This window comes from Salmo salar, chromosome ssa09 (assembly GCF_905237065.1).
Source record: "Salmo salar chromosome ssa09, Ssal_v3.1, whole genome shotgun sequence".
Taxonomy (NCBI): Eukaryota; Metazoa; Chordata; class Actinopteri; order Salmoniformes; family Salmonidae; genus Salmo; species Salmo salar.
The window spans coordinates 48663475-48678328 of record NC_059450.1 but is presented as its reverse complement, the minus strand read 5'-3'; the positions used below and the strand labels follow the sequence as shown (position 1 = coordinate 48678328).

Sequence of the window (14854 nt, the reverse complement as noted above, 5' to 3'; positions counted from 1 at the left end):
GGCTACCATTAAATACTCTCTACCTGTTGAATCATTAATGCTGTCACTGTTAATCTAACACGCCCAAATGCTGCTCTACCCCGTTACACGCCAGACAGTCAGTTAACCAGCCTGACAGTCAGTTAGCTAGCCAGACAGTCAGTTAGCCAGCCAGACAGTCAGTTAGCTAGCCAGACAGTCAGTTATCTAGCCAGACAGTCAGTTAGCCAGCCAGCCAGACAGTCAGTTAGCCAGCCAGCCAGACAGTCAGTTAGCCAGCCAGCCAGACAGTCAGTTAGCCAGCCAGCCAGACAGCCAGTTAGCCAGCCAGACAGTCAGTCAGTTAGCCAGCCAGACAGTCAGTTAGCCAGCCAGCCAGACAGCCAGTTAGCCAGCCAGACAGTCAGTTAGCCAGCCAGACAGTCAGTTAGGCAGCCAGACAGTCAGTTAGCCAGCCAGACAGTCAGTTAGGCAGCCAGACAGTCAGTTAGCCAATTAGCCAGCCAGTCAGTCAGTTAGCCAGCCAGACAGTCAGTTTAATAACAGTCGGCTGAACAGAAATAAGACAAATGTCTTGACAGTAGTTACCTGCCTTCCCCCAGCTGGTGCACCCAGCCCAGCCTCCGTGCTACCTGCCACCCCCCAGCTGGTGCACCCAGCCCAGCCTCCGTGCTACCTGCCTTCCCCCAGCTGGTGCACCCAGCCCAGCCTCCGTGCTACCTGCCACCCCCCAGCTGGTGCACCCAGCCCAGCCTCCGTGCTACCTGCCTTCCCCCAGCTGGTGCACCCAGCCCAGCCTCCGTGCTACCTGCCACCCCCCAGCTGGTGCACCCAGCCCAGCCTCCGTGCTACCTGCCTTCCCCCAGCTGGTGCACCCAGCCCAGCCTCCGTGCTACCTGCCTTCCCCCAGCTGGTGCACCCAGCCCAGCCTCCGTGCTACCTGCCACCCCCAGCTGGTGCACCCAGCCCAGCCTCCGTGCTACCTGCCTTCCCCCAGCTGGTGCACCCAGCCTCCGTGCTACCTGCCTTCCCCCAGCTGGTGCACCCAGCCAAGCCTCCGTGCTACCTGCCTTCCCCCAGCTGGTGCACCCAGCCCAGCCTCCGTGCTACCTGCCTCCCTCCAGCTGGTGCACCCAGCCCAGCCTCCATGCTACCTGCCTCCCTCCAGCTGGTGCACCCAGCCCAGCCTCCGTGCTACCTGCCTTCCCCCAGCTGGTGCACCCAGCCCAGCCTCCGTGCTACCTGCCTTCCCCCAGCTGGTGCACCCAGCCCAGCCTCCGTGCTACCTGCCTTCACCCTAGCTGGTGCACCCAGCCTCCGTGCTACCTGCCTTCCCCCAGTTGGTGCACCCAGCCCAGCCTCCATGCTACCTGCCTCCCCCCAGCTGGTGCACCCAGCCCAGCCTCCGTGCTACCTGCCTTCTCCCAGCTGGTGCACCCAGCCTCCATGCTACCTGCCTCCCTCCAGCTGGTGCACCCAGCCTCCATGCTACCTGCCTTCCCCCAGTTGGTGCACCCAGCCCAGCCTCCGTGCTACCTGCCTTCCCCCAGCTGGTGCATTGCTACTTCCTGAGGCTACTGTCCACCTGGTCTGTTGTGTTGTGTCTCGTCAGGAACATTAGTCAGCCTGTCCAGTACCTGTACCTATCTTCAATTGTTAGACCACATCACTCTGTTGACTTGACCTCCTCCTGCACCCTATTACAGGAAGTGTTAATGTTCCCTTCACAGGTACCAGTTACCATGTTGCCAACAGTTACCGTGTTGTTCAAACATAAAGGGAGGAGGAGGTGGAGGAGGAGGATAGTCTGAGCCTGGGTGAAGTGAATAACACTTAGGATACGTCCCAAATGGCTCCCTATTCCCTGTTTAGTGCCCTACTGTTGACCAATGCCCATAGAGCTCTACTGTTGACCAGGGATCATAGGGCTCTACTGTTGACCAGGGCCCATAGAGCTCTACTGTTGACCAGGGCCCATAGAGCTCTACTGTTGACCAGGGCTCATAGAGCTCTACTGTTGACCAGGGTTCATAGAGCTCTACTGTTGACCAGGGCCCATAGAGCTCTACTGTTGACCAAGGATCATAGAGCTCTACTGTTGACCAGGGCCCATAGAGCTCTACTGTTGACCAGGGCCCATAGAGCTCTACTGTTGACCAGGGCCCATAGAGCTCTACGGTTGACCAGGAATCATAGAGCTCTACTGTTGACCAGGGCCCATAGAGCTCTACTGTTGACCAGGGCCCATAGAGCTCTACTGTTGACCAGGGCCCATAGAGCTCTACTGTTGACCAGGGCCCATAGGGCTCTACTGTTGACCAGGGCCCATAGAGCTCTACTGTTGACCAGGGCCCATAGAGCTCTACTGTTGACCAGCCTTACCCTCCCTCAGCTTCAAGATTGAACTCGTCATGGAGGTATAACACTAGCCTAGTTGTTAGAGCGTTGGGCCAGTAACCGAAAGGTTGCTGGATCGAATCTCCGAGCTGACAAGGTAAAAATCTGTCGTTCTGCCCCTGAACAAGGCAGTTAACCCACTGTTCCCCGGGCGCCGAAGATGTGGATGTCGATAATGGCAGCCCCCGCACCTCTCTGATTCAGAGGGGTTGGGTTAAATGCGGAAGACATATTTCAGTCGAAGGCATTCAGTTGTACAACTGACTAGGTATCCCCCTTTTCTCTCCCCTCTCGTACGCGTTCCAGCTTCAGGCTCTTACTCGTGGAATCATAAAGATGGGACATGTCTGGTATTTAGTCTCAGGCATAACAAGCCTGGCTAAACACCTTGTTATTGATAGAATACAAGTCTGGAGGGAAAGCTCTTACCATCACCACCCTCTGAATACCAGCTCTTACCAATACCACCCTCTGAATACCAGCTCTTACCAACACCACCCTCTGAATACCAGCTCTTACAAACACCAACCTCTGAATACCAGCTCTTACCAACACCACCCTCTGAATACCAGCTCGTACCAACACCACCCTCTGAATACCAGCTCTTACCAACACCACCCTCTGAATACCAGCTCTTACCAACACCACCCTCTGAATACCAGCTCTTACCAACACCACCCTCTGAATACCAGCTCTTACCAACACCACCCTCTGAATACCAGCTCTTACCAACACCACCCTCTGAATACCAACTCGTACCAACACCACCCTCTGAATACCAGCTCGTACCAACACCACCCACTGAATACCAGCTCTTACCAACACCACCCTCTGAATACCAACTCGTACCAACACCACCCTCTGAATACCAGCTCGTACCAACACCACCCACTGAATACCAGCTCTTACCAACACCACCCTCTGAATACCAACTCGTACCAACACCACCCTCTGAATACCAGCTCTTACCAACACCAACCTCTGAATACCAGCTCTTACCAACACCATCCTCTGAATACCAGCTCTTACCAACACCAACCTCTGAATACCAGCTCGTACCAACACCAACTTGTGTGGGCTCCAGGGAATTTCCCCTTGGTGCAGATCAAGGATTAGCTTCCCTTCCCCCTATCCCCCTATGTCATCCAGTGATTTTTGAACTTTTTCCTCAAGTATAAATACAGTCAAGTACACACAATAAAGGGTAAACAAATATGTTTTTAACATCACATTAGACAACTGCACAGTTCAAGGACATTGGACATTCAAGGAGATTGGACATTCAAGGAGATTGGACATTCAAGGAGTTTGGACATTCAAGGAGATTGGACATTCAAGGAGATTGGACATTCAAGGAGATTGGACATTCAAGGAGATTGGACATTCAATGAGTTTGGACATTCAAGGAGATTGGTCTGATGGTCAAGATGTGATGTCATCACATTGCTTGCGGGAACCATAAAGGAGCCCCTCCCCCAACCCCATTGTGCCATGTCATGTTATACACCTGGTCCACCTATTGACATGTGCCTTTTGTTAAGTAAATCAAGTGATAAATGAGGTGAAAAGGAATGCATTTGTATTCATTTCTATGAATGTGTAGGGTCCCCTCATATAATTACAGACCAATACCCAACTACCCACTTAATTAGTTAGGTCGGTTCAGAGGCGTTAAGAGGGTTGGATTTTTGGTGGGGGGTCGTGCGTATAAACTACATCTTATGTTTCTGTGTAATAATTATTGTTAAAACTTAAATACAAATATATTAATAAAAAATATAAAAAGGTGAAAATGAGACTGGAGGAGGACTTAAACCATGAGTGGAAAAAACTGACTCGGGATCAGCGTGGGAGGGGCAACTTCACCCTACACCTCCTGTACATCAGTGGAGGCTGGTGGGAGGCGCTATAGGAGGACAGGCTTGTTGTAATGGCTGGAACGGAATCAACAGTACGGAGTCAAACGTTGTAGTTTCCATACAGTTCCATTTGTTCCATTCCAACGAGCCCGTCCTCCTATAGCTCCTCCCACCAGCCTCCTCTGCTGTACATACTGCAGGAAACCAAAGCTCTTGTAGGGACTGTGTACCAAATGGCACCCTATTCCCTATATAGGCCACTACTTTTGACCAGGACCCATAGAGCTGTGGTTGAAAGTAGTGCGCTACGTAGGGAATAGGGTGTCATTTTGTTTGTCAACACCTCACTGCCTCATGGTTGTCTGCCTGCAGCCTGCCTGTGTACTGATGTATGTGAAAGGTCAGCCTTAATGACTACATTATCTTCATTATGTCATTATCTCTCCTCTGAGCCCGGTTGGAGAGTGACATTGCCCCCTAAATGCTGATCCTGGGTCAGTACCTAGGGGAAAGTTCAGCCTTGGAGCTCTGAGCCCACTGAATGTAGCCTGGTCCCAGATCTGTTTATGCTGTCTTGCCAACTTCCAGGATGTTGTCATGCCGAACATGTATTGGCAAGACAGAACAGATCTGGGACCAGATTACTCATGAATTAGCTCTAGTCTTTATCCTTTCTTTAAACCATGAATAACCTCTTGATGTCTCTCCTTTTAATCCGTTGTACAGGACCGACGGAGGGAATAACTGTGTGGGACCAGACAAGTCCTACAGCTCCTGTAATATCCAGGTAAACAACATGCTAGGGTTGCAAAAATTCCCCAAATCCCCCAAAAACTTTATCTCACAGACTATTCATCTTGGTGTAACTCTCTCACAGCTACCAGAGCATTTGGATCTTTCCACGAAATTATTGCCTTTTTCATCCCTTTTGATATAAAATATCAAAATTTTATAGTAGAAATTTATAGTAGAAATTGTCTACAAATATTGAAGTGTAAAAGCAATTTATATTTAATGTATTATTTAATATAAACCAGGTGGAGAATTCAATAAATCATTTTTTTTAAATGAATAAAGACTTGCTGAAGTGCAAAATTCTGCATTTTGACTCGTCCTTCTGTCAAGCCTGTGTAACTGTGTAACTCGTCAACCCAGTTACGGTCAACCCAGTTACGGTCAACCCTGTTACGGTCAACCCTGTTACGGTCAACCCTGTTATGGTCATCCCTGTTACGGTCAACCCTGTTTGTTACGGTCAACCCTGTTTCGGTCATCCCTGTTTCGGTCAACCTTGTTACGGTCAACCCTGTTACGGTCAACCCTGTTTGTTACGGTCAACCCTGTTACGGTCATCCCTGTTACGGTCAACCCTGTTACGTCCAACCCTGTTACGGTCAACCCTGTTACGGTCAACCCTGTTAAACCCTGTTACGGTCAACCCTGTTATGGGCCATCCCTGTTACGGTCATCCCTGTTAAACCCTGTTACGGTCAACCCTGTCACAGTCAACCCTGTTACGGTCATCCCTGTTAAACCCTGTTACGGTCAACCCTGTTACGGTCATCCCTGTAACGGTCAACCCTGTTACGGTCAACCCTGTTACAGTCATCCCTGTTACGGTCATCCCTGTTAAACCCTGTAACAGTCAACCCTGTTACGGTCAACCCTGTTACGGTCATCCCTGTTAAACCCTGTTACGGTCAACCCTGTTACGGTCAACCCTGTTACGGTCAACCCTGTTACCGTCATCCCTGTTACGGTCATCCCTGTTAAACCCTGTTACGGTCAACCCTGTTACGGTCATCCCTGTTACGGTCAACCCTGTTATGGTCATCCCTGTTACGGTCAACCCTGTTACGGTCAACCCTGTTATTTTATTTGGCACTAATTAGTTACTTACTATTGAACTTTTTTTGTTTAACCTCTTGAGATGGGAAAACAAAAAAAAAAATTTTACATTAAGTTGAACATTAGGTGACCAGGTTACATTTCTCCAAAGGCACCAAATTGGCGGTATCGACTCAGTTGTTAATCTTTGGGAATAAACCATTTATTTTATGTTCAGTTCATATCACTGACAGGAAAGAACCAACACTCTCTATCAGCCTATGCCCTGACCCCTAATTATCCCTTGACTCCTAACCCCTGACCCCATTACCTGTCCTTGTGTATCACCCAGGACTGCCCAGAGGGATCTAGGGACTTCAGAGAAGAGCAGTGTTCTCAGTTTGATGGATCTGACTTCCAGGGAAAACACTACAAATGGCTTCCATACTATGGAGGTGAGTCAGAAGGGCCTAAGGGCCCGGGGCTTTATACAGGTTTGGTAAAGACTGTATAAGGTTTGGTAAAGACTGTATAAGGTTTGGTAAAGACTGTATACGGTTTGGTGAAGACTGTATACGGTTTGGTGAAGACTGTATAAGGTTTGGTAAAGACTGTACACGGTTTGGTAAAGACTATACGGATTGGTGAAGACTGTATAAGGTTTGGTAAAGACTCTATAAGGTTTGGTAAAGACTGTATAAGGTTTGGTGAAGACTGTATAAGGTTTGGTGAAGACTATACGGTTTGGTAAAGACTGTATACGGTTTGTAATGACTGTATAAGGTTTGGTAAAGACTGTATAAGGTTTGGTAAAGACTGTATACGGTTTGGTAAAGACTGTATACGGTTTGGTGAAGACTATATAATGTTTGGTAAAGACAATATAATGTTTGGTAAAGACTATATAATGTTTGGTAAAGACTAATAATTATAATACAGCGAACTGAACAGCAATGTTTAGCAGACCACTGGAATATACCACTGTGGTCCCGTGTGGCTCAGTTGGTAGAGCATGGTGTTTGCAACGCCAGGGTTGTGGGTTCGATTCCCACGGGGGACCAGTACGGAGAAAAAAATGTATGAAATGTATGCATTCACTACTGTACGTCGCTCTGGATAAGAGCGTCTGCTAAATGACTAAAATGTAAAATGTATATATTACTGGTAAAGTTATGCAAATTCCAGATGATGACAGATGTGGAAGGGTGAACTAAAGGTGTGTTTGTGTGTCCCATCAGCTGACAACCTGTGTGAGTTGAACTGTATGCCCAGAGGAGAGAACTTCTTCTATCGCCACAGGGCAGCTGTGGCCGACGGCACGCCCTGCCACCCTGGGAGGAAAGATGTCTGTGTAGATGGAGTCTGTAAGGTAGGTGTGTGTGTGTGAGAGGTAGCATTCAACTTTAGGCTGAATAACAGAAGAGGCGTTGTGATTATTAAGGGGGTGTTGGATGGAATTTATCAACAGTTTCACTCTGACCTCAACATGTTTCACTCTGACCCCAACATGTTTCACTCTGACCCCAACATGTTTCACTTTGACCTCAACATGTTTCACTCTGACCTCAACATGTTTCACTCCATTTATCAGTTTCACTCTGACCTCAACATGTTTCACTCTGACCTCAACATGTTTCACTCCATTTATCAGTTTCACTCTGACCTCATCATGTTTCACTCTGACCTCAACATGTTTCACTCTGACCTCAACATGTTTCACTCTGACCTCAACATGTTTCACTCTGACCTCAACATGTTTCACTCTGACCTCATCATGTTTCACTCTGACCTCAACATGTTTCACTCTGACTTCAGTTTCCCTATAACTTCAGTTTCCCTATTACTTATAACTTTAGTTTCCCTATAACTTAAACCTGTATTGAGTTGTGACAGCCTTCTACTCTTCCTGAATCCCACTGATGGGATCTTCATAGCTACTCAAACACCTTCCCAGACCTAGTATCTCTCTCTCCTTCCAGTCCTAGTATCTCTCTCTCCTTCCAGACCTAGTATCTCTCTCTCCTTCCACACCTAGTATCTCTCTCTCCTTCCAGACCTAGTATCTCTCTCTCCTTCCACACCTAGTATCTCTCTTTCCTTCCAGTCCTAGTATCTCTCTCTCCTTCCAGACCTAGTATCTCTCTCTCCTTCCAGTACTAGTATCTCTCTCTCCTTCCAGTCCTAGTATCTCTCTCTCCTTCCAGTCCTAGTATCTCTCTCTCCTTCCAGACCTAGTATCTCTCTTTCCTTCCAGGGTGTGGCCTGCGTGCTGCTGGCTGGGTTTCTTTCTCTATCCCTCCAACCCAGGACTCTCCAACCCTGTTGCTGGAGAGATAACCTCCTGTAGGTTTTCTCTCCAACCCCAGCTTATCAACCAGCTAATTGTTAGAATCCGGTGTGTTAGATTAGGGTTGGAGCTAAAACCTACAGGAGGTTAGCTCTCCAGGAACAGGGTTGGAGTTAAAACCTACAGGAGGTTATCTCTCCAGGAACAGGGTTGTAGTTAAAACCTACAGGAGGTTATCTCTCCAGGAACAGGGTTGGAGTTAAAACCTACAGGAGGTTAGCTCTCCAGGAACAGGGTTGGAGTTAAAACCTACAGGAGGTTAGCTCTCCAGGAACAGGGTTGGAGAGCTCTGGTGTAAACCTACAGGAGGTTAGCTCTCCAGGAACAGGGTCGGAGAGCCCTGGTGTAAACCTACAGGAGGGTAGCTCTCCAGGAACAGGGTCGGAGAGGCCTGCTCTAACCCATGTCCCTCTCTCCCTCCCTATCCCCCCCTGTAGCGTCTGGGCTGTGACAACATGCTGGAATCCCTCCAGCAGGATGACCCCTGTCTGCAGTGTGGGGGCAACGGACAGTCCTGCTACCCCGTCAGGAGCACCTTCAACATGAACAACCTGCCCAAAGGTACAGTTCTCTTACCTCTTCACCCCAGGATCCATGGATCGAGCTCCCGTTACAGCCCACTCTCTCCTGTTCTCCTCCCTCCCAGACTATAACCAGCTGTTCTATCTCTCCTGTTCTCCTCCCTCCCAGGGTATAACCAGATGTTTATCATCCCTGTGGGAGCCACCTCCATCCACATCAGAGAGACTGTTGCCACTCGTAATTACCTGGGTGAGTCCCTAACTGCCCGGGTGAGTCCCTAACTGCCCGGGTGAGTCCCTAACTGCCCGGGTGAGTCCCTTACTGCCCGGGTGAGTCTTTAACTACCTAAGTGAGTCTTTAACTACCTTAGTGAGTCTTTAACTACCTTAGTGAGTCTTTAACTACCTTAGTGAGTCTTTAACTACCTTAGTGAGTCTTTAACTACCTAAGTGAGTCTTTAACTACCTGGATAACCGGATGACAGGACATGAGATGGCAATAGGACAGTTGTACCAGAAAAGCTGTGTTCTATGGTGGTGTAATGATCTGTGACTCTGAACTCTAGTCCTTCTGTCTCTGAGGATCTGTGACTCTGAAATCTAGTCCTTCTGTCTCTGAGGATCTGTGACTCTGAAATCTAGTCCTTCTGTCTCTGATGATCTGTGACTCTGAAATCTAGTCCTTCTGTCTCTGATGATCTGTGACTCTGAAATCTAGTCCTTCTGTCTCTGATGATCTGTGACTCTGAAATCTAGTCCTTCTGTCTCTGATGATCTGTGACTCTGAAATCTAGTCCTTCTGTCTCTGATGATCTGTGACTCTGAAATCTAGTCCTTCTGTCTCTGAGGATCTGTGACTCTGAACTCTGACTCTACTGTGTGTGTGTGTGTGTCTTATATCTGTCTCTGTCTGTGTCTCTGTCTGTCTGTGTCTCTATCTGTGTCTCTGTCTGTCTGTGTCTCTGTCTGTCTGTGTCTCTGTCTCTCTGTCTCTGCCTGTCTCTTTCTCTGCCTGTCTCTGTCTCTGCCTGTCTCTGTCTGTCTCTGCCTGTCTCTGCCTGTCTCTGTCTGTGTCTGCCTGTCTCTGTCTCTGCCTGTCTCTGTCTCTGCCTGTCTCTACCCGTCTCTGTCTGTCTGTCTCTGCGTGTCTCTACCCGTCTCTGTCTGTGTCTGCCTGTCTGTGTCTGCCTGTCTCTGTCTCTGCCTGTCTCTACCCGTCTCTGTCTGTGTCTGCCTGTCTTTGTCTCTGTCTGTCTGTGTCTGTTTCACCAGCCATTAAGAACCTGCGTGGCGAGTACTACCTGAACGGCCACTGGGTGATTGAGTTCTCCAGGGCCGCTCCAGTAGCTGGCACCATGCTATACTACCAGAGAGGGGCTGAGGGAGAGATGACTCCTGAGACCATCATCGGTCGTGGACCCACCACCGAGCCACTGGTCATAGAGGTCAGAGGAATCAGTTGATCCTTTAGGTCCTTTAGTCAGTTGATCCTATAGGTCCTTTAGTCAGTTGATCCTTTAGTCAGTTGGTCCTTTAGTCAGTTGATCCTTTAGGTCCTTTAGTCAGTTGATCCTTTAGGTCCTTTAGACAGTTGATCCTTTAGGTCCTTTAGACAGTTGATCCTTTAGGTCCTTTAGTCAGTTGATCCTTTAGGTCCTTTAGACAGTTGATCCTTTAGGTCCTTTAGTCAGTTGATCCTTTAGGTCCTTTAGTCAGTTGATCCTTTAGGTCCTTTAGACAGTTGATCCTTTAGGTCCTTTAGTCAGTTGATCCTTTAGGTCCTTTAGTCAGTTGATCCTTTAGGTCCTTTAGACAGTTGATCCTTTAGGTCCTTTAGTCAGTTGATCCTTTAGGTCCTTGGGTGGGGTGGGATTAGGTTCGGGGGAGGTTGTAACTTCATTTTGTATGTATGTTTTCTGACAATTATTATGAAAAAATAAATATCACAAAAAAAAGAGGTCAGAGTCACACAACTACCTCCTCAGCTGTTATAGACCTGAAACATTGGGGTTTATGTCATGTGTTTTAAAGTACCTTTTCATTTGACATTTTAGTCATATACGGGCAGTTTCCCGGAACGCAGATCTCCATAAAAGAATGCTTTAATCTAGGACAAGACTTAATCTGTGTTTGGGAAACTGCCCCTTAGTTCTTGAGCAGACGCACTTAGCCAGAGGGAATCAAAACTAGGGCATTCAGTTAAAGTAAGTAAAACAATTCCAGACCATCACCATCATTGCAAGTAAAACCTTCATAATAGCCTCTAAATTACTGCCAAATCAGTGGCAGTAAGAGTCATCTTTCATCAAACAGACCCCCAAAGATGTAATCTGGTCCCAGGTCTGTTGTAGTCTGGTCTGTTGTAGTCTGGTCTGTTGTAGTCTGGTCCCAGGTCTGTTGTAGTCTGGTCCCAGGTCTGTTGTAGTCTGGTCTGTTGTAGTCTGGTCCCAGGTCTGTTGTAGTCTGGTCCCAGGTCTGTTGTAGTCTGATCCCAGGTCTGTTGTAGTCTGGTCCCAGGTCTGTTGTAGTCTGGTCCCAGGTCTGTTGTAGTCTGGTCCCAGGTCTGTTGTCGTCTGGTCCCAGGTCTGTTGTAGTCTGGTCCCAGGTCTGATGTAGTCTGATCCCAGGTCTGTTGTAGTCTGGTCCCAGGTCTGTTGTAGTCTGGTCCCAGGTCTGTTGTAGTCTGGTCCCAGGTCTGTTGTAGTCTGATTCCAGGTCTGTTGTAGTCTGGTCCCAGGTCTGTTGTAGTCTGGTCCCAGGTCTGTTGTAGTCTGATTCCAGGTCTGTTGTAGTCTGGTCCCAGGTCTGTTGTAGTCTGGTCCCAGTCTGGTCCCAAGTCTGTTGTAGTCTGATTCCAGGTGTGTTGTAGTCTGATTCCAGGTGTGTTGTGGTCTGGTCCCAGGTGTGTTGTGGTCTGGTCCCAGGTGTGTTGTGGTCTGGTCCCAGGTCTGTTGTAGTCTGGTCCCAGTCTGGTCCCAGGTCTGTTGTAGTCTGGTCCCAGGTCTGTTGTAGTCTGATTCCAGGTCTGTTGTAGTCTGATTCCAGGTCTGTTGTGGTCTGGTCCCAGGTCTGTTGTGGTCTGGTCCCAGGTCTGTTGTAGTCTGATCCCAGGTCTGTTGTGGTCTGTTGTAGTCTGATCCCAGGTCTGTTGTAGTCTGATCCCAGGTCTGTTGTGGTCTGTTGTAGTCTGATCCCAGGTCTGTTGTAGTCTGATCCCAGGTCTGTTGTAGTCTGGTCCCAGGTCTGTTGTAGTCTGGTCCCAGTCTGGTCCCAAGTCTGTTGTAGTCTGATTCCAGGTGTGTTGTAGTCTGATTCCAGGTGTGTTGTGGTCTGGTCCCAGGTGTGTTGTGGTCTGGTCCCAGGTGTGTTGTGGTCTGGTCCCAGGTCTGTTGTAGTCTGGTCCCAGGTCTGTTGTAGTCTGGTCCCAGGTCTGTTGTAGTCTGGTCCCAGGTCTGTTGTAGTCTGATTCCAGGTCTGTTGTAGTCTGATTCCAGGTCTGTTGTGGTCTGGTCCCAGGTCTGTTGTGGTCTGGTCCCAGGTCTGTTGTAGTCTGATCCCAGGTCTGTTGTGGTCTGTTGTAGTCTGATCCCAGGTCTGTTGTGGTCTGTTGTAGTCTGATCCCAGGTCTGTTGTAGTCTGATCCCAGGTCTGTTGTGGTCTGTTGTAGTCTGATCCCAGGTCTGTTGTAGTCTGATCCCAGGTCTGTTGTAGTCTGGTCCCAGGTCTGTTGTAGTCTGGTCCCAGTCTGGTCCCAAGTCTGTTGTAGTCTGATTCCAGGTGTGTTGTAGTCTGATTCCAGGTGTGTTGTGGTCTGGTCCCAGGTGTGTTGTGGTCTGGTCCCAGGTGTGTTGTGGTCTGATTCCAGGTCTGTTGTAGTCTGGTCCCAGGTCTGTTGTAGTCTGGTCCCAGGTCTGTTGTAGTCTGGTCCCAGGTCTGTTGTAGTCTGATTCCAGGTCTGTTGTGGTCTGGTCCCAGGTCTGTTGTGGTCTGGTCCCAGGTCTGTTGTAGTCTGATCCCAGGTCTGTTGTGGTCTGGTCCCAGGTCTGTTGTGGTCTGGTCCCAGGTCTGTTGTAGTCTGATCCCAGGTCTGTTGTGGTCTGTTGTAGTCTGATCCCAGGTCTGTTGTAGTCTGATCCCAGGTCTGTTGTAGTCTGGTCCCAGGTCTGTTGTGGTCTGATCCCTGGTCTGTTGTGCTGTCTTGCTAACTCCTACGGTCATCAAAAATATCCAGAGGATGGCCTTCTGATAATAACTGTAATCTTTCATCAAACATACCAGTGTTGAAAAAGACCCAAGATATCCTCTGATGACCTGTCTGTCTGTCTGTCTGTCTGTCTGTCTGTCTGTCTGTCTGTCTGTCTGTCTGTCTGTCTGTCTGTCTGTCTGTCTGTCTGTCTGTCTGTCTGTCTGTCTGTCTGTCTGTCTGTCTGTCTGTCTGTCTGTCTGTCTGTCTGTCTGTCTGTCTGTCTGTCTGTCTCTGTACTCGGTTAAATGAAATAAAGGCAGAGGTTTTGATCTATTTCTGTCTCTCCCCCCCCCCCTTCAGTTGATCATCCAGGAGCATAACCAGGGAGTAGATTACGAGTACTACCTCCCTAACGGTCGCTCCAGAGAGGGGTATTACTGGAGCTTCGGCTCCTGGTCTAGCTGCAGCAGAGAGTGTGGATCAGGTACGTGTCCTTCTGGGGTTGCAATATTTTGGTTACTTTCCCCAACTTCCTAGATTTTTTCTGAAATTACATTTGAAACAATCCCGGAATCAGGAGGGAATAAGCAGGAAATTCCGGAATCTTCCAAGCAGGATTTTGGGGAAATGTATTGAAATGTTGCAACCCTAGTCCCTTTTTACTTGAATCTAATGGCACTTTACTTTAATCTAATGTCACTTTACTTTAATATAATGTCACTCTACTTTAATCTAATACCTTACTTTAATCTGTCACTTTACTTTAATCTAATACCTTACTTTAATCTGTCACTTTACTTTAATCTAATGTCACTTTACTTTAATCTGTCACCTTACTTTAATCTAATGTCACTTTACTTTAATCTAATGTCACTTTACTTTAATCTTATACCTTACTTTAATCTGTCACTTTACTTTAATCTGTCACTTTACTTTAATCTAATACCTTACTTTAATCTAATGTCACCTTACTTTAATCTAATGTCACTGGAGTCTTTTTGCTTACATGATGTTTCTGACCTATCTTGACTTGGTCCTTCTTCTTCTTCTTCCTCCTCCTTGACTTTCCTCCTTCTGTTCCCCTTTTCCTTCCTCCACCAGGCTACCAGTCCCGTCTGGTGTTCTGTGCCATCGATAACGAGGCCTACCCAGACTACCTGTGCACCGCCCTGCCACGCCCCCTCACAAACCGCACCTGCAACCCTCAGACGTGCCCTCAGACCCGTCGGTGAGTCAGCCGGGCACTAGTGGGGGCTACGTATCATAATAACTCCTTTTGGGAAATCAACAAGAGACTTTTCAAGTAAATGGTGTTAGTTATTTACAGTCAGTGCATCAAAAGCTGCAAAACTTTGTACATAGTTAATAAATGTGTGTGTGATTACGGGATAAGCTAGCCCAGAGCCAGTCTTAGCCTGGGGCTAAGGACAATGCGGTGTGAAAAGGCTTTTGGAGGAGTACAATGATACCTCTTTATGACTGATCTGGGTTCAGTAGTGTGTGAGTCCATGCGGGAGCTGTCTGGCTGGCCTCCTAGCTGTCTGGCTGGCCTCCTAGCTGTCTGGCTGGCCTCCTAGCTGTCTGGCTGGCCTCCTAGCTGTCTGGCTGGCCTCCTAGCTGTCTGGCTGGACTCCTATCTGTCTGGCTGGCCTCCTAGCTGTGTCCTAGCTGTCTGGCTGGGCTCCTAGCTGTCTGGCTGGCCTCCTAGCTGTGTCCTAGCTGTCTGGCTGGGCTCCTA

General features: G+C 48.4%; 1 protein-coding gene across 2 annotated transcripts in view; it reads left to right on the top strand.

Annotated features, from left to right (window-relative positions):
- LOC106611425 (papilin) overlaps nt 1–14854 on the top strand; it is a 147602-nt gene that overhangs the window by 21882 nt on the left and 110866 nt on the right. For both annotated transcript variants that reach the window (XM_045723758.1, XM_045723759.1), the window contains exons 4-11: nt 4962–5022; nt 6415–6517; nt 7301–7431; nt 8847–8970; nt 9100–9180; nt 10203–10375; nt 13477–13600; nt 14218–14344. In XM_045723758.1, the coding sequence (XP_045579714.1) occupies nt 4962–5022; nt 6415–6517; nt 7301–7431; nt 8847–8970; nt 9100–9180; nt 10203–10375; nt 13477–13600; nt 14218–14344 (924 nt within the window). The remainder of the gene's footprint in view (nt 1–4961; nt 5023–6414; nt 6518–7300; nt 7432–8846; nt 8971–9099; nt 9181–10202; nt 10376–13476; nt 13601–14217; nt 14345–14854) is intronic.